The following is a 24626-nucleotide window of genomic DNA, read 5'->3' as shown; positions in this document are numbered from 1 at the left end:
AGGAGAAGGCAGGGAATGTCCACCAATGAGCACACAGTGAATGGAGGAGAAGGCGGGGAATGTCCACCAATGAGCACACAGTGTTTGGAGGAGAAGGCAGGGAATGTCCACCAATGAGCACACAGTGTTTGGAGGAGAAGGCAGGGAATGTCCACCAATGAGCACACAGTGGTTGGAGGAGAAGGCGGGGAATGTCCACTAATGAGCACACAGTGGTTGGAGGAGAAGGTGAGCAATGTCCACCAATGAGCACACAGTGTTTGGAGGAGAAGGCGGGGAATGTCCACCAATAAGCACACAGTGGTTGGAGGAGAAGGCGGGGAATGTCCACCAATAAGCACACAGTGGTTGGAGGAGAAGGCGGGGGATGTCCACCAATGAGCACACAGTGGTTGGAGGAGAAGGCGGGCAACATCCTTGCATGGCCTAGTCAGAGCCCAGAATTAAACCCCATTGAAAATCTGTGGAATGATTGAAGACTGCAATCCACAAACCGTCACCATCAAATGTAACTGAACTTGAGCCATTCTGCAAAGAAGAGCGGGATCTGCTGGCTGCTCTGAGACATTTCCAAATCTGGGTGGCTACACTCAGGAAATTGGGAGCAGAGCATCTATATTTTAGATTTTACTTACAGTAAATCAAAATCCATCCAAACACCAGAATACAGAAAACATAAAGATATAAGGGAACCAATGGGCAGTAACAGAATACCCAACTAAACAGCCTACAAAAGGTCGAACTAGCAACTAACTAAAAACAGTTTATACAAAATGAGGAACAAAGGATAGCCGTGGAAACTGGAGGTGTAGGGAGCAGATGGGAATGGGGAACCAGAACTGGGATCAGGGACAACGGGGAGCAGGTACAGGGCAGGAGCAAGATCAGGATCAATGGCAAAAACAGTATGTGGCAACCACAAAACACTGAAGCGAGAGGCATTAGTAAGTGAGGAGCTAAATACCCTCCCAGCAGCCGGCATCAGGTGGAAATTGATTACTGGGATCTGCTGGGAGACATGGCCCGAATCTGGGTAGCTACACTCAGAAAACTATGAGCAGACCATATATATTTGAGTTTTTTTTTTAGAGTAAACCAAAAATCCATCCAAACACCAGAACACAGAAAGCATAAAGATATAAGGGAACCAAGGCGCAGTAACAGTGAGAATACACAACTAAACAGCCTAACTAGCAGCTAACTTTATACAGTATATACAAAATGAGGAACACAGGAAAGCTGGGGAAACTGGAGGTGTAGGGAGCAGATGGGAACCAGAACTTGGATCAGGATACTAGGGGGAGCAGGTACAGGGCAGGAGCAAGATCAGGATCAATGGCAAACAGTATCTGGCACTAGTAAGTGAAAAGCTAAATAAATACCCTCCCAGCAGCCAGCATCAGGTCGAAACAGATTACTGGGATCTGCTGGGAGACAGTATATACAAAATGAGGAATGCAGAACAGCCAGGGAAACTGGAAGTGTAGAGAGCAGATGGGAACCAGAACTTGGATCAGGAACTATGCGGAGCAGGCACAGGGCAGAAGCAAGATCAGGATCAATGGCAAACCGTATCTGGCAACAACAAAACGCTAAAGCGAGGGGCACTAGTAAGTGAGAAGATAAATACCCTCCCAGCAGCCAGCATCAGGTGGAAACAGATTACTGGGATCTGCTGGGAGACAGTATATACAAAATGAGGAATGCAGGAAAGCCAGGGAAACTGGAGATGTAGGAAGCATGGGAAGGGGGAACCAGAACTGGGACCAGGAACAAGGGGGAGCAGGTACCAGGCAGCAGAGTACAGGGCAGAAACAAAAGGTAACCGCATGTGATATAGCAGAGGGGGCAAAAAAAACGACCTTTAGAAAATAGCTACAATTTCTATAGTGTCTTGTGCGTTTGTGCCGGTTCTTGTGTAGTAACTTCAGAAGCCATTGATTGACTGGTGATGGCATTAGTGGATTCTCGAGGGGGGGGGGGGGCCAGGGGGGGGCGCCGCCCCCCTGTGTTTTTCTTCTTGTTCTGGGTCCCTGGGGTCACTCTGTACCGGGGACACAAATAGCAGATAACAGGGGATGACTCATTTTGTAGCAGAGCAGCCGCTCCTGTCATCTTCACAGAAGAGCCAGTGAGCTGACTCTGGCTGGAGGCCCCTCTCTTCCCGCAGCAGAGGACCAATCTTCATACGCCGAAAAAAACAATTTGATTCCGTTGTTTGAACTTGCCTATAACCAGGGGTTCAGATTGTTAATGCTCGATAGATCCGTATCTCTCAAAGCCAGTTTTGGATTACGCTTGTATATTTAACAAGGGATGAAATGAACCAAAGACGATCAAAGGCTGTAGTCCCCTCCAGAAAAAAAAATCCAATATTGTCTACGGCCTCCCTAAGCCATCATACAATACAGTGAAAAAGTATTCACACCCCCTTGAAATTTTCCACGTTTTGTTATGTTACAACCAAAAACGTAAATGTATTTTTTTATTTGGCGTGGAATTCCCCTTAAATCCATACCAGATCCAAAGGGCCTGGTATGGATTAGGCGGGACCGCCACAATGTTTTCTTTCTATTGCTGGAAATGGTATTGCATTGCCAGCAATTTAAATGTCATTTTTTTCCCTTTTTATATGTTATTTTTGCTGCAGCAGGTTCTATACATGGTACTTTACAGGTAGACTAAGGGGACCCCCCCCCCAGGCACTATATTAAAAGACTTTTTTCATCTTTTTGTTGTTTAACCACTTGCTTACTGGGCACATAAACCCCCTTCGTGCCCAGGCGAAATTTCAGCTTCCGGCACTGCGTCAATTTAACTGACATTTGCGCGGTCGTGCGACATGGCTCCCAAACAAAATTGACGTCCTTTTTCCCCCACAAATAGAGCTTTATTTTGGTGGTATTTGATCACCTCTGCGGTTTTAATTTTTTGCGCTATAAACAAAAAAAGAGCGAGAATTTAAAAAATATATATATATTTTTTACTTGTTGCTATAATAAATATCCCATTTTTTAAAAAAAAAAACTATTTTTTTTCTCAGTTAAGGCCGATACGTATTTTTATACGTATTTTTGTAAAAAAAAAAAAAATCGCAATAAGCGACTGGTTTGCGCAAAAGTTATAGCGCCTACAAAATAGTGTTATTCCAGTGTTATTCCAGTGTTATTCCAGTGTTTTTCGAGTGTTATTCGAGTGTTATTCGAGTGTTATTCGAGTGTTATTCGAGTGTTATTCGAGTGTTTTTCCAGTGTTTTTCCAGTGTTTTTCCAGTGTTTTTCCAGTGTTTTTCCAGTGTTTTTCAAGTGTTTTTTTTACGAGTGTTATTCCAGCATTTTTCCAGTGTTATTCCAGTGTTATTCCAGTGTTATTCCAGTGTTATTCCAGTGTTATTCCAGTGTTATTCCAGTGTTATTCCAGTGTTATTCCAGTGTTATTCCAGTGTTATTCCAGTGCTTTTCAAATGTGTTTTTTTACGAGTGTTTTTCCAGCGTTTTTCCAGTGTTTTTCCAGCGTAAAAAATTACGGCTGTGTTCCCTGGTGCAGCCCTTTGCATTGATGCTGCTGACTTACACCTGCTTTATGAGGCTTAACTTTACGCCGGACGTACGACTTGCGTAAACCGCGTATATTAATGCGCCGGGCGCAGGTACGTTCGTGGATCGGCGTATCTCACTCATTTGCATATTTGAATCGTAAATCGATGGGAGCGCCCCTTGCGGCCAGCGTAAATATGCGCCCGCGATACGACGGCGTAGGAAACTTGCGTCGGTCAGATGAAGCCTAGTTTCAGGCGTACCTTGCTTTCAGAGTCAGGCGAATAGATACGGCGGCGCATATGTGCACTTACGCTGCGTATCTCGAGATACGGCGGCGTAAGCGCTACGTGAATCCAGGCCCATGTATTTTTCCAGAAAAGTTACAAAGTAACGGTGTTCAGTATTAACAAAATTCAAAATATGTATTTTTTATTTTATTGGGCATGCAGGTGATGGGACGCAGTGACATAGATGACTCCATAGCGCTGTAGGGTGGAGAATCACATGAAGCGTTAGGAAAGGAGTTTTGCACCTACAGGGATGATATTTTCATCCGTAGGATTTCAATGCTCACTGAACAAGAAACCCGCGGAATTATTTTATTTCTTTACATGTTAAATCTCCGGCACTGAGGAAGGTGAGTGTAAGGTGAGCTGACAACAGCGAGAGGCCAGAGTATAACGAGATGCAGGAGCTGTTCGCTGAGAGGGCGATGTGTTCGGATTATCGCGGCCCCCGAGGCGCCAAAATGGCAACATCCATAATTTATGAGCCACTCACTAAAACTGCCTCTTGACAAGTGGCGATTTCCATTTCCGCGCTTTGACCTTTTCGCGTCTCGTAGGCCAGGGACTCCTTCCCTCTAACCCCCCCCCCTCTCCTCCAACCTCCCTTTACAGCTCTTTCCACGCGGCGCCGTGGCTGAATGTCGCGGCGAGGCCGCCCCGAGTGATAATTTGCTCTCGGAAAGCCTATTTGGGAAGCTGGAAGTTTTGACAGAGACAGCTGGTGTCATAAATTGCCTTGTCTCATTTGGTTACTGCGCTGCGGCAGACAGCGTCGCTTTGACGGGGTCTTCGGAGAACGCTTAAAACCTATTAAACCTTTTGGAGCTAAGAGTTGTCTCTAAAATGGCAGCGAAGGGGAAGGCCGGGGCGGTCGGCGGACAGCGGCAGATAAGTGCGAGACGAGAACGGGTTTTTATTGCTGCCTCGGAGATTTATGCTGTCATAACAAACTCGACTTGAGCAGCTAATTTCTTTATTGTTCGCCTTGCTCCGCCGACTGAGCGCAACGCCACCGCGCTCTTCTCCGCCATCAGTCACAATGGCCGGGTGGGACTGCCCTGGTGGAGACAAAGGCCTCACATCATCATTGGCCTTACAGCCGTCATTCACTCGGCTTGATGGGGCGCTAAAGATTACTTTATAGACATGTGATCAATGTCATCTGATGGCGGCCAATGTGACGCCTTTATACGCCTGACCACCATTGAATGTATGGAAATAATTACTCTACGTTCTCTTTTGGAAACATATGCTTAAGGCGGATCATCAACCATGGGGGGTGATTTTTGTCCCCACATTTCTACCCCCTCTATAATGTCAAAGAACTGACATTTTTTTAATATTATCATTTTTTATTTAAGTTTGTTTTCTTTTTTTTTGGTTTGTTTTTAATTTTTTTGGATTGTTTTTTTTTCATATTTAATTTTTTTGGTGTTTTTTTTTTTTATATATATATATTCTACTTTGGCCCCTTGCAGATGGGGCGGACTCCGCCATACGGAGTCACCTGCTCAGCTATAGACCTGTTCACTTCACGATTCTCTTTAAGAACATGTGCTTAACCTCCCTGGCGGTATGATTCTGTCAGAAAAAACATGCTAAAAGCGGTACCATTATTTGCAAGGAAATTTGGCGTTTTATATTGTAGGTCTGTAATTTTTAGAAATAACTCACTTAAATCTGACCAAACAAGATTCTAATAGGCATCCCAGGTATGACATTTTTTTAAAAACAAAATTATAAATTATAATATAATAAATAATTATAAATAATTATAACAAATAATAATATAATTATAATAAAAATTATTCAATAATGTAATCAAATCAAAATCACTGAAATTTGCTCAGTTGCAGAATTGTTGCTGTCATTATTTTTTTTTTTTTATGACGAATTTCCCCACAAATCGCTATCGCACAATTCTGCAAGTGATTATAATTTATTATCGCTGTTTTTTAGCTGATCTAAAACTATTTTTGACATAAAGGGACACTTTTGGTTGCTATGGACAATCTACAGTTTGCAGGGAGAAAGAAACGTTTTTATTATATAAAATGACATGCATGACACAGGACAGACCACTAGGGACAGGGGGTGTGTGTTTTTTTTACATACAGTACTGTAATCTATAAGATTACAGTATACTGTATGTAAGGTGTTTGTTTACTTTTTTGAATTTGGCGCCGTTCTCCGTCCCCGTGCGTCGTAACGTCGCAGGGAACGGAGATCGGCGTCACACGGAGGCACTGTGTGAATCGAGCGAGGTCCCACTCGCTCACACAGCGCGGTGGCATCGCTGGATCCAGGGACAAGGTAAGTAACTTGTGCCTGTGGATCTAGCGAGGCGATCCCGAGTCTGACTCGGGGTGTCCGCTCGCAGCAGGAAAATCTAACCCCGAGTCAGACTCGTGAAGACCGCCAGGCAGGTTAAAGCGGACCATCATGCCTGGGAGGTGATTTTTGCTTTTGTGTTTGTTTGTTTTTTTACTTGTTTTTTTGTGTGTTTTTTTTTGTTTTCTTTCATTCCTTTTTTTTATGTTTTTTTGTGTTTTTCTTTTTTCTTTTTTTTTTTTCTTTTGTTTTTTACTTTTTTTTTTCTTTAAGGCCCCATTCACACCTAGGCGTTTTTACGCCTGAAGCGCACTGCTCACAAACGCCAGAGGGGAGAATTAACATTATTCCCTATGGTGACTGTTCACACCTGAATGCCTGAACGCCCAAACGCCTGTCGCGCGAAGCTCAAACAAGTCCCGGACCTTTTTTTGTCGCGCGAATCGCGCGACAGCGGCGTTTGAGCGTTTTTTTTCCCCATAGAAAGTAATGGGAAACGCGTGTATTGAGCGTATCGCGCGACAACGGGCGTTTGCTATGGGCGTTTCGTCGCTTTAATCAATAGAACTTGTCGCCCATGCAGAAGATTAAAAAAAATCTACCAACATAGCAACAAGTGATGAAAAGATGATAATTTTTCCTATTGGCTAAAATAAGAAACGCCGAAGTACAAAAACGTTGCACGACGCTGTATGCAAACGCGCAAATAAGCATGAATACGCGCGAAAAAAACGCCCGAAAAAACGACCGAACGCCCTACGCTCAGGTGTGAATGCAGCCTTAGAGCCGGTTCACACTGTGGCGACTCAGCCGCCTGACAAGTCGCGTCCCATTCTAGTCAATAGAACCGTTCTAATAGGAGCGACCCAAGTCGCTCCGACTTAGAAAAAGGTTCTTGTACGACTTCGGGGGCGATTCGCATTGACTTCTATACAGAAGTCATTTTGCAAGTCGCCTCTGAAGTCGTCTTCAGGACGGCTTGCCGAGTCGCCCCTGAAGTCGTGCCGCCCCAGTGTGAACCAACTCTAAACTATGGCTCCTTTCAGAAGTCCAAAGGCGAGCCGGGTCATGCACGATCAAACAGGAACAGCAGATCAGGTCTTGGGAAGTCAGGAATAAGCTGAAGATCATCCGGCAACCGTTTACAAAGACAGAGCAGTTTAAATAGGCCAATAAGTGCCAAGTGCTAACTGGTGTGTGCAACTTGTGCGTGCGCGCGCACATATCCGTGCGCGATGAACTGGCATTGCACAGATTATATTGGTCCTTTGCTTACGAATATTAGCATGAGTGCAATGTGCACGAGCATGCGCAAGTATCCGCACTGGCCTCTCAGTGGTGAAGATCCGGTTTACCTTACAGCAGCAAACGGGGGTGTTCCCATACCATGGTTGAGATCAGGGCCGGACTTACCATTGGGCTTAACTGGGCTCAAGCCCATGGGCCCCGCCCAATAGGGGGCCCCGGGAGGAGGAAGCAGGAAGAGCCATGCCGCTGTCAACAACTTCGACCCCCCCCCCCGCTTCTCGGATCCAGGGGGCCCCTCAATCAACACAAGCCCAGGGGCCCCCACCACCCTAAGTCCTGCCCTGGTTGAGATGCTTCGTCTTGTGCACGGCACAAAAAAAGGTCTCTGTTGCATTCAGCAGGCACCACCACTAGGGGGGCGCACTGCAGCTGCATGCAGTGCACACGGTTGTGGCACATTGGCAAGGCATTTACAGGGTTACAACAAGCGTTATATTACCTCTGCGCCGCCTGTTAAAGGCCCCTACAAAGACAAGCAACTCTGGGAATTTCATTGAATTTCAGGTATTTTTGTGCATTTTAGCAGGATAAAACACGTTACAAATTTGTATAAATGTTTTTTTTTCTTTTTCGCCCTTAAACTTTGCTACTTTTTAGAATGTTTTGTTGCACAAACAATGGAAACATTGAATCAATTATTGACTCTGCGTCTCTCTTTTTAGTTTCTGTGTTTTTTTCTGCACTTTGTAGCGACACAATACCGGCACCCCCCGGCTGACCTCGCTCATAGACTCATAGATTGTGGCGCCGAGGACTTCAGCTACAGAACGGCATCTTCGCAACCATTCACACGTTTTCCCCGCACGTTTCGCCGCGACCCTTTATTTGTGGAGGACTGTAAACCTAAGACAACCGTAATTTTCTCGTTTCTCATGTCAGACAATAAGGATTTGTCTTCCCTGTGTCACCGCCGCCTTGTTTCCAGCGATTTGTGTTTTGACTAAAAATACACTTTTGGAGTTTTGCCTAAAAAAAACAAAAAAAAAAAACCCTGCGCGCCTGAAATGATCGCAAACCTCAATTCAGAATAATCCTGTTCTGGAAGGAAAATGTATTTCCAGCTTTCTATGTGATAATTAGAATGGTGAGTATGTGGAGACTCCGCAGGCCCAGCAATGCTCCCGCTGTCTGCCAAAATTAAACTAAATCCTAAAAATGACTGAAATTATAAATTTGCTCCATAGGTTACATAACGCGGGGAATTGCCACAATTCAGACAAAGTGTGACAACAGCGAGATCGCATCTTCCCCCTTTTGATGTATTTATTTCATCTACACAGGACCACTATGGTCGTCCCTAATTCCCCATTTACATCAATCTCTGCACCAGAGGAGCTTGCACTCTAATGCCCCCCCCCCCAAATCACACACTCTTATTACACATTTACATAGCTTAGATATATACCATGCAAGACACCTCTGGTAAGTGCAGCCCTTAACTCTCTGAATTCCCAGCTATGGAACGTACAGTATGTAGCAATTCACATTCAGAGAGCAGGCTCACCAGGTACAGAGAACACAGAGACAGTCATATCAGTCTCTGTACCAGAGGAGCTTACACTCTAATGTCCCCTCCCCCCCACAGTCACATCAGTCTCTGTACCAGAGGAGCTTGCACTCTAATGTCCCCCCCCCCCCCCCCCACAGTCACATCAGTCTCTGTACCAGAAGAGCTTGCACTCTAATGTCCCCTCCCCCACAGTCATACACTATTATTATTAATTTACATCAAGCCAGCAGAGCCAACCACTGTGCCACCCCGGACCGCAAAGCTTATATTTTCTACCTTATTAGACAGATTCAGGTAGAGTTACGCCAGGCGTATCAGTAGATACGCCGTCGTAACTCTGAATCTGCGCCGTCGTATATTTAAGCGTATTCTCAAATTGAGATACGCTTAAATGTTGCTAAGATACGACCGCCTGCGCCGTCGTATCTTAGCTGACTATATACGCTGGCCGCTAGGGGCGTGTACGCTGATTTACGCCTAGAATGCGTAAATCAGCGAGATACGCCTATTCCTGAACGTACGCTTGCCCGTCGCAGTAAAGATACGCCGTTTACGTAAGGCGTTTTCAGGCGTAAAGATAAACCACCAAAAAGACGGCGCAGCCAATGTTAAGTATGGACGTCTGACCCGCGTCGAATTTTAAATTTTTTACGTTGTTTGCGTAAGGGGCTGGCTGTAATTTACGTTCACGTCGAAACCAATGAGTCTTTGCGGTGTAATTTGGAGCATGCGCACTGGGTTATGTCCACGGACGGCGCATGCGCCGTACGTTCAAAACGTCAATTACGTGGGGTCATGCCTTATTAACATAAAACACACCCACCTCTTCCCAATTTGAATTAGGCGCGCTTACGCCGGCACATTTACGATACGCCGCCGTAACTTAGGACGCAAGTGCTTTGTGAATACAGCACTTGCCTCTCTAACTTACAGCGGCGTAGCGTATATGAGATACGCTACGCCTGCCTAACGTAAGGCACGTCTACCTGAATCTGGCTATATATCTCTAACTATTTTTGCATCGTTTTTAGCCCCCCCCCCCCCCCCTTCGTGACTTTCACTGATGATAAAAATGCAGATCGCTCGGATTATACGCAGCGCCGGACATCTGCCTAAATATTTCCTATTATACCGCGCTGGGGTGTTGTGTAAAGAAATGGTGGAAGCGTTACGTTTTGTTAATCGGCTGTCAATGAGCTGCCCTCGTCTGAGGCGATTGGTTAATTAATTAATTTGCGCCATCAGTTTTAATAAGTCTGATTTGATGTTGCTGAAGCACTAATTTTCAGTGGCTTGCCATCTGTGCGCACCGTAAATAAGTGCCGTTCTTATGGGGGCCGCTCTGCGGGTGTTGGATGTAATTATCGAACCTGTAGAATATACAGTATTGGGAAGATCCACATACATCTGCGTGGGCGCAGCGTATGTGAGATACGCTACGCCGCTGTAACTTGCTTTTCTTTTCTTTGAATCCTGAAAGAATTTGCGCCGTAAGTTATGGCGGCGTAGTGTATCTCTCGCGGCGTAAGGGTGCGGAATTCAAATTGGGCGGGTAGGGTGTTTCATTTAAATGAAGCGCGTCCCGCGCCGAACGAACTGCGCATGCTCCGTCCATCAAAACTCCCAGGGTGCATTGCTCCAAATGACGTCGCAAGGACGTCATTGTTTTCGACGTGAACGTAAATGGCGTCCAGCCCCATTCACGGACGACTTGCGCAAACGATGTAAAACTTTCAAAATTATACGCGGGAACGACGGCCATACTTAACATTGAGTACGCCACCAGATAGCAGCTTTAACTATACGCCGGAAAAAGACAAACGGAAACGACGTAAAAAAATGCGACGGCCGCTCGTACGTTCGTGGATCGTCGGAAATAGCTAATTTGCATACTCGACGCGGATTACGACGGGAACGCCACCTAGCGGACGTCAAAAAATTGCATCTAAGATCCGAAGGCGTACGAAGACGTACACCTGTCGGATCTAGCCGAGATGCCGTCGTATCTTGGTTTGAGGATTCAAAACAAAGATACGACGCGGGAATTTTGAAATTACGCCGGTGTATCAATAGATACGCCGGCGTACTTTCTTTGTGGATCTACCCCTATATATACAGTACTGTGCAAAAGTCTTAGGCAGGTGTGATAAAATGGTTTAAATAAAGAATGCTTTCAGAATTTGAAACGCTAAGGCCCCATACTCACGAGCAAACATGTCTGCTGAAACTGGCCCGCAGGCCAGTTTCAGCAGACATGTTTGGTCGTGTGTGGGCGCGAGCGGGCCGAATTCCAGCAAACATTTGCCCGCCGGGCCTTTTCCCAGCAGACAAATATTCCTGGACTTGTTTTAAAACAGTCCGCTGGAATTCAGCCCGCTCGGACATGTACGGTCGTCAGTACAGACCTACCGTACATGTCCAGGCGCCCGCCGTCCCTCGCATGCGTCGAATGACTTCGACGCATGCGTGGAAGCATTTTAAAGGCGGGCCGCGCACGTCGCCGCGTCATTGTCGCGGCGACACCGCGGACACGCCCCGCGTATTGTTTACGCGCGGACTTCTGTACGATGGTGTGTACAACCATCGTACAGAAGCCCTCTGGCAGACATGTATGGTGAAAACGGTCCGACGGACCGCTTTCACCATACATGTTTGTCCGTGTGTACCCGGCCTAACAGTTTATTTTTTATCAATTAACAGATTGGAAAGTAAATAAAGAGAAATCCAAATCCAATCAATATTTGGGGTGACCCCCCGTTGCCTTCTTCTAGGTAGACTTGCACACGGTTGTTGAAGGAACTTTGGCAGGTAGGTTCTTCCAAACATCTTGGAGAACTAAGCACAGATCTTCTGTGGATGTCGGCTGCCTCCAATCCTTGATAGTGAGATTAGGGCTCTGTGGGGGCCAAACCATCACTTCCAGGACTCCTTTTTCCTTTCGCTAAAGATCGTTCTTAATGACATTGGGCCAGATCCACATACATGTAGATCGGCGCAGCGTATCAGAGATACACTACGCCGCCGTACCTTACCTGGCGCATTTTCGAATCCTCAGCGATTTCGCGCCGTAAGTTACGGCGGCGTAGTGTATTTCTGGCGGCGGATTTCAAATTGGGCAGGTTGGGGGCGGGTTTAATTTAAATGAAGCGCGTCCCCGCGCCGAATGAAATGCCCATGCGTCGTACAGAAATTCCCCGCCGTGCTTTGCGCGAAATTACGTCGCAACAACGTAATTTTTTTTTAACTTGGACGTGAGTTACGTCCATCCCTATTCACGGACGACTTACGCAAAAAAAAAAAGTTCAAATTTCGAAGCGGGAACGACGGCCATACTTAACATGGCAATTCTATCTGTACACCGCAAAATACCAGCTTTAACTATACGCCGGTAAAAGCCGACTACAGACGACGTTAGAAAATGCGACGGCCGCGCGTACATTCGTGGATCGTCGTAAATCGCTAATTTGCATACCCGACGCGGAAAACGCCACCCAGCGGACGCCAAAGTATTGCATCTTAGATCCGAAGGCGTACGCAGACGTACGCCTGTCGGATCTAACCCAGAAGCCGTCGTATCTTGGTTTGAGGATTCAAAACAACGATACGACGCAGGAAATTTGAAAGTACGCCGGCGTATCAGTAGATACGCCGGCGTACTTCGTCTGTGGATCTGCCCCATTGGCTGTATGTTTGGGGTCATTGTTGTGCTGCCGAAGAAAATTGGGGGGCAATAACAAGTAAAAAAAAAAAATCCCTTTATTTCAATGTTTTATTAGTATTGCTGTGAGCTGGAGTTCGGTTTCAATTTGTTAGTGTATCTAAATCTGCTAGTCCATCTAACATTCCCCTCCCCTAGACTGACAATGCTGCTGTCTGCTGTGCCTCCTGTGCTCCTTCATCCAGAGGGGGGGGGGGGCGCTCTAATACAGGAGGTGTGTTACTGGCCAGATCACTAGGTGAAAACCGAGGGGGAAAAATCCCCCCCAAAAAAAAAAAAATAATGCGGCCGCCACGTTTCAGGATCAGTGAGTTGTAACTTTGTAACATTTTTAGTTTTCTCTGTTGATTGTTTAATAAAAATGTTTTCGCGGCGCAGTATCCCTCCCCGGCTGTTCTCGGAGTCTCTTCACTCAGACCGCTCTATCTGCTTGTTTTTCCCCGCGTCTCCCGGCGAATATAATCACGCCGTCTTTCCAATCAGCGCGGAGGACAAGAACATTTGTTCCGGGGAGCCGATAACGCGCGTTCTCCATCACTCAGCGGAACGTCCATCATTGTCTGTAATGTTCTGCCGTAGCGCACAGCACATTATTCAGCGCTAATATGGCTCCTCTGTGCCCCTTCCGACTCCACTCCCCGCTGGATGGAATGATAGTTTTCTGTGCCGGATCGTCCTTATTTAATGAATTCTGTACCCCGGTGCGCCGGTCTGTGCGCGCCCCCCTCCGGTGCGGGGCTTATACGAAATTACATGAAACGAGGAAGAGCGGAAGGGACGTGCGACCTGGAGCGCTACATCCTCATCCTTCCGCTTTCGTCTTTATAATCCGATGAAAGGACTTCGAGGGGGACTCCACTTTGATGGGGGGGGAAAATATAACAAAAAAAGAAAAATTTTTTTTTTTATAAAAATAAATAAATATAAATAAATATATATAAATAATACAAAAAAAAAAAATATATATATATATATAATGTGTGTGGTGTATGTATGTGTATGTATGTATGTGTATGTATATATATATATATATATATATATATATATATATATATATATATATATATATATATATACACAAATAAATATATATATATATATAAAAACTACTTGCCGACCACAAAAACGTATAAATATATATACATAAATATAAATAAATATAAATGAATACTTGCCGACCACAAAACGTAAAGATACGTTTGCGGTTTGCAAGTGGTTTACCGGCTGGTTTATGGCCCCCGGTGTTTTTGGATATTTGGTGAAGAATCTGCTTTAAACCACTTTAACCCCCCCCCCCGGAAAATAATTGACCCCCTTTTCCTGACCAGAGCACTTTTTGCGATTCGGCACTGCGTCGCTTTAACTGAAAAATTGTGAGGTCGTGCAACGTTGTATCCAAACAGAATTGATGTCTTTTTTTTCCCCCACAAAAATATGGCAATTTTTTTTTATATAAATAAATTAAATATAAATATATATATAAATATAAATAAAAATATGGGTCACATGTACGTTTCTGAATCGGCGTATCTAGCTCATTTGCATATTCTATGCGTAAATCTACGGAAGCGCCCCTAGCGGCCAGCGTAAATATGCACCCTAAGATACGACGGCGTAGGAGACTTGCGCCGCTCGTATCTATGCCAAATCTATGCGTAACTGATACTATGAATCAGGCACATAGATACGACCGCGATCATTCGGACATACGACGGCGTATCTGGAGATACGCCGTCGTATGTCCTTTATGAATCTGGCCCACAGTGTTTCTTTTTTAGACCAAAAGTAAAATTTTGGTCTCATCTTTTGTTGCCAGCGGTTAAGACATGGATGGCTGTGTGTTGAGTTCTTTTGAGGGGACGGCAAATTTACACCGTTATACAAGCTGTACACTCACTACACAACATTGTAGATACAAAGGGCCAGATCCACAGACAAAGTACGCCGGCGTATCTACTGATACGCCGGCGTACTTTCAAATTTCCCGCGACATATCTTTAGTTTGAATCCTCAAACCAAGATACGACGGCATCTGGGTAAGATCCGACAGGCGTACGGCTTCATACGCCTTCGGATCTTAGATGCAATACTTCGGCGCCCGCTGGGTGGAGTTCGCGTCGTTTTCCGCGTCGGGTATGCAAATTAGCGAATTACAACGATCCACGAACGTACGCGTGGCCGTCGCATTTTCTAACGTCGTCTGTAGTCTGCTTTTTCCGGCGCATAGTTAAAGCTGCTATTTTGCGGCGTATAGATAGACTTGCCATGTTAAGTATGGCCGTCGTTCCCGTGTTGAAATTAGAATTTTTTTTATAAGTCGTCCGTGAATCGGATGGATGTAACTCACGTCTAAGTTAAAAAAAATGACGTCCTAGCGACATCATTTAGCGCAATGCACGGCGGGAAATTTCGGGACGCCGCATGCGCAGTTCATTCGGCGCGGGGACGTGCTTCATTTAAATGTAACCCGCCCAATTTGAAATCCGACCACCAGAAGTACACTACGCCGCCGTAACTTACGGCGCAAACTCGCTGAGGATTCGAATATACGCCAGGTAAGGTACGGCGGCGTAGTGTATCTCTGATACGCTGCGCCGATCGAAATGTATGTGGATCTGGCCCAAAGTGTCATTTCTTCAGTGTTATCACATGAAAAGATACAAGAAAAGATTCACAAAAATGTCACTGGGGGGTGTACTAACTTTTGTGAGATACTGTGTATATAATTCATTTGAAATGTATTTGAACAAAAAAAAAAAAAAGAGAGGAGGAAATCGATCGACAATCCTTTAGGGTTTTCATCTTCTTCAGCTGCATCTTCTCACAAATGTTAATAACAATGTTGACAATGATTCTTTTGCCATCACATATTGCTTGTCACCCCCTCCCCCTCCCCCTCCGCCCCCCAGCTGTGTACGGCTAACAGCGTGCTAATTGTCAGCTGACAGCGACAGCGTGTTACGGTCGTGTCTCATCTGACGGGCTTTTTCTTCTCTTGTCAGGTGACAGACGGGGGCACCATCAAGCAGAAAATCTTTACTTTCGATGCCATGTTCTCCACCAACAATTCTCAGATGGAGAATTATCGCAAGAGGGAAGACCTGCTGTACCAGTCCACCGTGCGGTGAGTTCTCCCTTCTCCTTCTTTTTACCGCTAAACCCCGCTGTGATCAGAGTTCATTCATGTTGGAATGTATTTTATTGTTACACATTGACAAACAAGACAAAAAGGTATTCAGTGATACATTTCTCCCATACAGAGATTCCACGCTTTGTGTTCAACGTGTTTCGCCTTATGGCTTCCTCAGGAGCACGCGTGGATATTGCTATCTAGTGAACAAATACGAATGCTCCAAACTGAGTGCCGTTAATGTGAGAAAAATAATATAGCGACATCAATATATCATAAACGGTATGAATATTGGGCTAGATTCAGAGAGAGTTACGCCGGCGTATCAGTAGATACGCCGTCGTAACTCTGAATCTACGCCATCGTAAATTTAAGCGTATTCTGGAAACCAGATACGCTTAAATTAGGCTAAGATACGAGCGGCGTAAGTCTCCTACGCCGTCGTATCTTAGGGTGCATATTTACGCTGGCCGCTAGGTGGCGCTTCCGTTGATTTCGGCGTAGAATATGCAAATGACCAGATACGCCGATTCAGAAACGTACGTGCGCCCAGCGGAATTTTTTGACGTCGTTTGCGTAAGTCTTTTTCCGGCGTAACGTTACTCCTGCTATATGAGGCATAGAGAATGTTAAGTATGGACGTCGGGACAGCGTCAAATTTTACGTCGTTTGCGTTAGTCATTCGCAAATTACGTTCACGTCGAAAGCATTGACTATTTGCGACGTGATTAGGAGCATGCGCACTGGGATATGTTCACGGACTGCGCATGCACCGTTCGTTAGAGACGTCATTTATGTGGGGTCATGTTTTATTTACATAAAACACGCCCACGTCTTCTCAATTTGAATTTGGCGCGCGTACGCCGGCAGATTTACGCTACGCCGCCGTAACTTAGGGCGCAGGTTCTTTTGAATCCAGCCCCAGCCTCACTAAGTTACAGCGGGCTTTATGAATCTAGCCCATTATCTATAAATATTGTGATAAAAAGTGATCAGCGCATAAATTAAGTAAATCAATAATACATAAATAAATATTCCAACATTTTCCATTATCTATAAATATTACCTATAAATATTATGAATTTATAATACATTGTAAATATAAAATATTTGTATATAAAATATAATATATTGACCGGGCTGTCACAGGGCTGTCTTAATAGTGTCATGGGCCCCTGGGCAACGTAATGCACTGGGGCCCCTACCAGCCTGGCCCAATTTATGCAGTAAAAACTGTAGGGGGAGTCAGCAGGGCACAATACTGGGATCAGGAGGGCACAATACTGGGATCAGGAGGGCACAATACTGGGATCAGGGGGGCACAATACTGGGATCAGGGGGCACAATACTGGGATCAGGAGGGCACATACTGGGATCAGGAGGGCACAATTCTGGGATCAGGGGGGCACAATACTGGGATCAGGAGGGCACAAAACTTGGATCAGGAGGGCACATACTGGGATCAGGAGGGCACAATACTGGGATCAGGAGGGCACATACTGGGATCAGGAGGGCACAATACTGGGATCAGGAGGGCACAATACTGGGATCAGGAGGGCACAATACTGGGATCAGGAGGGCACAATACTGGGATCAGGAGGGCACAATACTGGGATCAGGAGGGCACAATACTGGGATCAGGTGTGCACAATACTGGGATCAGGTGGGCACAATACTGGGATCAGGAGGGCACAGTACTGGGATCAGGAGGGCACAGTACTGGGATCAGGAGGGCACAGTACTGGGATCAGGAGGGCACAGTACTGGGATCAGGAGGGCACAGTACTGGGATCAGGAGGGCACAATACTGGGATCAGGAGGGCACAATACTGGGATCAGGAGGGCACAATACTGGGATCAGGAGGGCACAGTACTGGGATCAGCGGGGCACAATACTGGGATCAGCGGGGCACAATACTGGGATCAGGAGGGCACAGTACAGGTTCTGGGATGCTGCCTGGGACATGGCCATCCCAGTACAGCTTGGTAAAAAGCATGACTGGTAAATCCAGAACAGTTGGCAAGTATGATGTAATGCAAAATTATAATGGGGGCCCCCATGCACCTGGGGCCCCTAGGCAGTGCCCAGGGCTGCCCATGCATTAAGACAGCCCTGGGCTGTCATAGTCATCACCATGAGCCAGTGGCAAGGAATCCCAGTACAGTGATTAAGCTGTCACCATCAGCTACCGGTGTCTCGTTATGATCAGTGACTTTCTCCTGATCACATGACCAGACCACAGTGACAGACAATCCCAGTGGACAGTGGTCACATGATGGCGATGTCCTTCCCCCCCCCCCCCTCCTTCTTTGATAAGGATAAGGGCCGTAGCGGGTTAAGACAGAGGGGCACATTGAATAGTGTAAGGTCCTCTTTAAGCGTATGCTGAGTTCTTTTTGAGCCTTGTAGAGTTTGTTGAACACAATGCGTGCCGATAATTGCTTATTTAGTTATTACTGAAGCGGTTAAGAATCCCCCGTCATTGGGCTGTACGGTCAAATTGCCGCGTGTATTGAAAGCGCGCCGAGATAACACTGAAGGGCGTATTGGGGGGGGGGGACATGAAAATTGTATTAGAAAAAAAAATCGAAAATAAGAATATTACCGCTATGATTTCCAGCTAAACGTTGGGATCGTCAATCAATACCGTCCTTTATTGCGAAGCCGCGGTTCGATCGCCAAGAAAGGGGTGAAAGTGCTTGTCATGTATCATCATACGCTTGGCTGACTGAACGGGGCGACTCGCACGCCGCCTTTTACCTGTCAAAAAAACGCGGGCCGTTTCTTATGGTTGATCCAACAAACTTGGCCAAGGTCACCGGGGGGAGCGTGCACCGCGCTCAATCCGAAGTCATTAACTTCACAGGCGACGGAGTGCTGTGCGAAAAACAATTGTATTCCGTTCTGCGGGGGGAAGGCGCGCGGGCGGTGAGAGCGCCATTAGTATACAGTTCCTTCGTTATACAGGGAGAAGATATATGAGTGGGGGGGAGGGGAGGGGGGTGCTGAGATGAAAGGAACGGGAAGATAAAAGTCATTTTTTTTTTTTCGCGGTGGATCCTGAGGGGACGCGCAGGCTATCTGCCGTTGTGAGGCAAATTTTATCATTTCAAAGATAAAAAATACACTTATTGCATTCTCCGGAGCCATCCGAGCTCCGCGTCGTAATTGTGACTTCATTTGATAAGCTCCGAGGATGGCATTGTCGCCGTCCCGCCAAAAGCGAATGCTGAGCTGCGTTTTTCTCTCTTTGTGCGCAACAATGAATTCTCAGCACTTTCTAAAATTACCTTTTAAAAGAAAAAAAATCAGCTGGTTGCGGTTAGGATGTAGTCGGGTGTGTGTGTGTGTGTGTGGGGGGGGGGGGGTACTTGGGGGCAATTTCAGACTAGATACCCATCAGGAAGATTCTCCTTCTCTGTTTAGGATCCAGGCCCAACCTTCTCTTGTATGATGTCTGCAGTCTCTGACCATCTCCTGTATGAAGTTAACAATCTCTGACCATCTCTTGTACCATGTCTGCAGTCTCTGACCATCTCTTGTTTCATATCCGCAGTCTCTGATCATCTCTGAAGGACAGTAAACTGGCAGTTTGTTTAGAAAGTTTGGAGACCCCTGTCCTAGCGGCTGGCTGTACGTAGCCGGGATTCAGGGTCATACGGCATTTGGAAGGAGGTCGATGAAAAGCGTTTGCCGCCACTTTTGCGTTGCGATCACTTTGTGAGTGACCGGTCACCAGACGTGTCCTCTCGGTCCAGGGACCGGCCACTCCACGTATTTCCGCCTTCTTTGGATAGGAGGACGCACATTCCGGCCACTTAGCGGGTGGCTGTACGTAGCCGGGATTCAGGGTCATATGGCATTTGGAAGGAGGTCAATGAAAAGCGTTTGCCGCCAATTTTGCGTTGCGATCACCTTGCGAGTGACCCATCACCAGACGTGTCCTCTCGGTCCAGGGACCGGCCGTTCCACGTATTGTCGGCTTCTTTGGATAGGAGGACGCACATTCCGGCCACTTAGCGGGTGGCTGTACGTAGCCGAGATTCAGGGTCATACGGCATTTGGAAGTTGATAAAAAGCGGTTGCTGCCACTTTTACGTTGCGAGTGACCGGTCACCGGACGCGTCCTCTCGGTCCAGGGAACGGCCGCTCCACGTATTGCCGTCTTCTTTGGATAGGAGGATGCACATCCCGGCCACTTAGCGGGTGGCTGTACGTGAACTGGATATTTGGAGACAATTTGAGGGAGCTGGTGAAGTAAGCGAGAGAAATTAAAGACGAGTAAATGTTGCATTAAGGCGCGAAGCGACGGGTAATACTGGCAGCAATATCGCTAGATTGGAATGAAGAGAAAAGGGCCAAATTTACATTTAAATGAAGGTATTTAGAATTTCTTGCATTCCAGCAGAGAGGGGAAGCAGCGGGAGAGGTGGACATGGCGGGAGGAAGAGAGGAGAATGTAAGGTGAATGCTGAAAGGCAGAAGGGGGGGGGGGGGCACCGCGCCAATCGGGTGTAAAAGGAAGGTTATTATCGCATACTGTGACATATGAACACGTATGTTGGGTCTACACCCCACTAATGGACACATCCATGTACATCTTCCCCTATGGAAGCGGAGATCATCGCCCTGGCATTGCGGGGTAATTATCCATCTTCCAATAATGATTCCTGAAATAAACAGCCGCTTTTATTCGGGTGATGTCACCGGCAGAATACCAAACAATATCGGCTGCGCGCGACCCAACGGGACGCATAGAACGCGGCATGCAAAGGCACTGGCCTCAATATACCTTTTATGAGACCTAGATTTTTTTTTGCCAACATTTTATCTAATGTTCATAAGTCTGGGAATGTTTTCCTGTAAAAAAATGGATTTTTGCTGCTTGGCACACACTAAGATAAGATAATATACATTCAAGTGAACCTGTCCAACAAGTTCATTTGCAGCCCAGTTGAATATTCAGTTCATGGTCTTGCAGTTGGTTTTCTTTAAAAAACAGCCACAAGTAGAAAAGTAGAAGTAGAAAAGGCTGTCCCCTGCCATCATCATGCTGTAAAGAAGGACCCTTGCTCTCTTCGTGGAAGCAGTGGTCTCTTTTTGCAGAGGTCCAACAATGCCCCCTGCTGAGCCAAAGCTAGAGCTTTCCAATCGGCAAAGCTCAACCCCCCCTGCTGGTTGGAGAGCTTTAGCTCTGACCCAGCAGAGGACTGTATTTAACCCCCTTCCCCTGAGATGTTTGTTACCAGTCTGGAAGAATTCCCTTTTATTCTTGTTCTAGTGACCACGTGAAATTTTGCACTTTCCTTAACGTTCAGTCACAGGGACTGTTGTCATCAGCTTAAAGAGGAACTTCAGTCACATTGAGTTTGTGCCTCAAAAAGCCTCAATGCCTGCTTCTTCCCTCCCCTCTGCTGCCCATTCACAGAAGCCTTTGTATTTTGGAGATTTGTTTGCATAATACAAAGGCTTCTGTGAGTGGACTAAAGACATGCTGGTAGGTTAATCGGATCCTGTCTAAATTGGCCCTAGTATATGTGTGAATTTGTGTTGGGGACCCTGGGTTGTAAGCGCGTTGGGGTACTACGGGGTAAATGACCGCGCTTTATCAAGATAGCTAGAGCTTTCCAATCAGCAAAGCTCAAACCCCCCCTGCTGGTTGGAGAGCTTTTAGCTCTGACCCAGCAGAGGACCGCGTTGGACCCCCTTCCCCAGAGAACAAGTGTTCCAACTGGAAGAATTCCCTTTTATTTTTGTTCTAGTGACAACGTGAAATGTTTCTCTTTCCTTAACGTTCAGTCCCAGGGACCGTTATCATCAGCTTAAAGAGGAACTTCAGTCCCATTGAGTCAATGCCTGCCCCTTCCCTCCCCTGCCCATTCACAGAAGCCTTTGTATTTTGGGAATTTGTTCAATACGAAGGCTTCTGTGAGTGGGCTAAAGACATGCTGGTAGGTTAATCGGATCCTGTCTAAATTGGCCCTAGTATATGTGTGAATTTGTGTTGGGGACCTTGGGTTGTAAGTGCGTTGGGGTACTACGGGATAAATGACAGCACTATATCAAGATGCCACTCAACTCAACTCATAGCTAGAGCTTTCCAATCAGCAAAGCTCAAGAGCTTTAGCTCTGACCCAGCAGAGGACCGTGTTGGGCCCCCTTACCCTTAGAACAAGTGTCCCAACTGGAAGAATTCCCTTTTATTCTTGTTCTAGTGACCACGTGGAATTTTGTACTTTCCCTAATGTTCAGTTGTCATCAGCTTAAAGAGGAACTTCAGTCCCATTGAGTTTGTGCCTCCCCCAAAAAGCCTCAATGCCTGCCCCTTCCCTCCCCTCTGCTGCCCATTCACAGAAGCCTTTGTATTTTGTGAATTCGTTCACATTATACGAAGGCTTCTGTGAGTGAGCAGGAGGAGGGGAGGGTCAGGCATAGCCGCTGCAACGAGTTGCTTGTTTAAGATGCATCGCTCAGAAGGATCAGTGTTGCTCTCCCGGGAAACAACAGCGATAGGTTTGCTTCTCCTTTCGGCCAATTGGGAAACGGGTCTCAAGACTTCATGATTGGCCCGGGGGGAGAATCGGCGTGACAATAGCGAATATTAATTTGCTATTGTCACACAAGTGGGTTCGGAGCGCAGTGCTCTACGCCCCGAGCCCACCCTTTTTTGAAGCATATTGGCTCCTTGCGCTCTAATTGGAGTCCATGCGTCCAGCCCCCCACATGTAGATTAGGGGGCCAGAAGCATGGATAGGGGCACGGCACCCCCTGCGCCCTGAATTATTGGTCGCCACTGCTCCTGCCCACCCCTTGTCCCAGCCCTGGGTGTCATGGACCTCGTCTGGGGGTGGGAGGGCAAACATTCTGAACCAATCAGAGTTCCGTTGCTTTGTGCGGTGATGTCTGTCGACAACTTATATCAGGACACAGGAGGAGCAAACTCAATGGCTGTGCTGCATGTCCTTCATTGACCAATCACAGGCTAGAAGGTTGGTGATCAAAGTGTATTCCTCAGCTGTAGCAGAGAAAAGTGAGGGCGCTGACCCGGCTCTGTCCGGATTATAAGACGAGCTGAACTTGTTGTATAGACCTCGTACTTCATCTGTGTTTAGCTTTTTGCCCGAAGTTCAGCTTAAAGCCCTTTCATAAGTATATATATATATATATATATATATATATATATGTATGTATGTGTGTGTGTATGTGTATATGTATATATATATATATATATATATATATATATATATATAAAGGAGAATATTCTGCTAAGACCAGTAATGCCCATTCATTATATGGTAGCACACCCGGTATGCTGCAGGTTCTGGGCCGAGGCTTGCCGATATTCTGGGACTCTATTACCAGTCTCCATGTCACGGTGTGTCTCTATCAATAAATAAAGTGTGCAGCCCCTGCAGGCGCGCCCCTGGCTGCGCTGAGTCTTCTGACACTCACTCCAGGCAAGAGACAAAGCCTACAAGGGTCTGTCTGACGGGAAGTACAGCCCGTCCGCGCCTCTGACCCACTTTCTGGTTTTCGAAACAGAAGAACATAGGAAAGGCACAGCCATCACCCTGTGCAGAAAACTCGACCATTAACCCTATTTACCATGAGATTGTTTTATATGGTCCAGGATCAGTTTTGCTGGGAGAGTTTGGCCCTTGTGACATCGCTGTGCCCTGCCATTGGGTTGAAACAAAATATAACATGACACCGGCTTCTCAAGAGTGCAATTTGAGGGGCTCCAGAGTGTTTAAATGGAGAAAATTACCTTTTCAGTTTTCTCCAGGTTATACAACTCCTGGATCCGGTAGAGACGCCACTACTACAGCCCCTGATGCCCCCACTGCAGCCCCTGCCGCCCCCGCTGAAGCCCCTGCCGCCCCCGCTGCAGCCCCTGCCGCCCCCGCTGCAGCCCCTGCCGCCCCCGCTGCAGCCCCTGCTGCCCTCCGCTGCAGCCCCTGCCGCCTCCACTACAGCCCCTGACACCCCCACTATAGCCCCTGACACCTCCACTACAGCCCTTGACGCCTCCACTACAGCCCCTGACGCCACCACTACAGTACCTGCCGCCCCCGCTGCAGCCCCTGCCGCCCCCGCTACAGACCCTGCCGCCCTCCGCTACAGCCCCTGCCGCCTCAGCTGCAGCCCTTGCCGCCTCCACTGCAGTCCCCGACGCCTCCACTGCAGCCCCTGACGCCTCCACTGCAGCCCCCAACACCTCCACTGAGAGACGGAAGGAATGGCCGTGGTTCAATTTCTCAAAGTGCTACCTGGGTCCAATGGTAGGGCTGGCCCTGCCTGTCCCTCATGTTTGTGAGTATGCATATATCTTTTAGTATTAAAGTTGCATGGTGATAATGCACTAGGCGCTTGCGCTCCGTTATGTCTAAAGCCAGGTTCACTTTGCGTCACGAAGGAAGGGAAGGATCCCATTGGACGGCGAGCATTTTCTGCATGCCAAAGGGGGCAACTTGGGGGTACCGGACCAAGGATGGAGGACAATGAAGTCAGCGCGTGTACTGCTTTAATAAGTGAGCATTTGCCTGAAGGTAGAGTTACGCTTCGGGGTTTTGTTGCCTCTTTATTGGTGCCATGTGACAGTCCCGACCGCGGTTGTCTTGTTGCCGTCTCCTCTCCCGGCTTCTCATCTCTTCGATATCCAGTAGAAATCTCATTATTTCTGATGCGTTGCAGCTCTACGCTCTTCAGCAGAAAATATTGCAGTAAATGTCATTATTCCCTCGTTACTGGCAGTCATCTGGCAGCGTGTTTCCTGCAGACACAGGATGGAGGGGCCGTTTG

General features: G+C 46.9%; 1 protein-coding gene across 2 annotated transcripts in view; it reads left to right on the top strand.

The window, feature by feature from the left end:
• Positions 1–24626, top strand: part of IGSF21 (immunoglobin superfamily member 21) — a 465054-nt gene that overhangs the window by 161363 nt on the left and 279065 nt on the right. For both annotated transcript variants that reach the window (XM_040327056.1, XM_040327055.1), the window contains exon 3: positions 15696–15817. In XM_040327056.1, coding sequence (XP_040182990.1) covers positions 15696–15817 — 122 coding nt within the window. The remainder of the gene's footprint in view (positions 1–15695; positions 15818–24626) is intronic.

The sequence above is a fragment of the Rana temporaria genome, chromosome 10 (assembly GCF_905171775.1).
Source record: "Rana temporaria chromosome 10, aRanTem1.1, whole genome shotgun sequence".
Classification (NCBI taxonomy): domain Eukaryota; kingdom Metazoa; phylum Chordata; class Amphibia; order Anura; family Ranidae; genus Rana; species Rana temporaria.
Note: the sequence above shows the minus strand (reverse complement) of the source record. Positions and strands in the feature narration are given on the sequence as shown.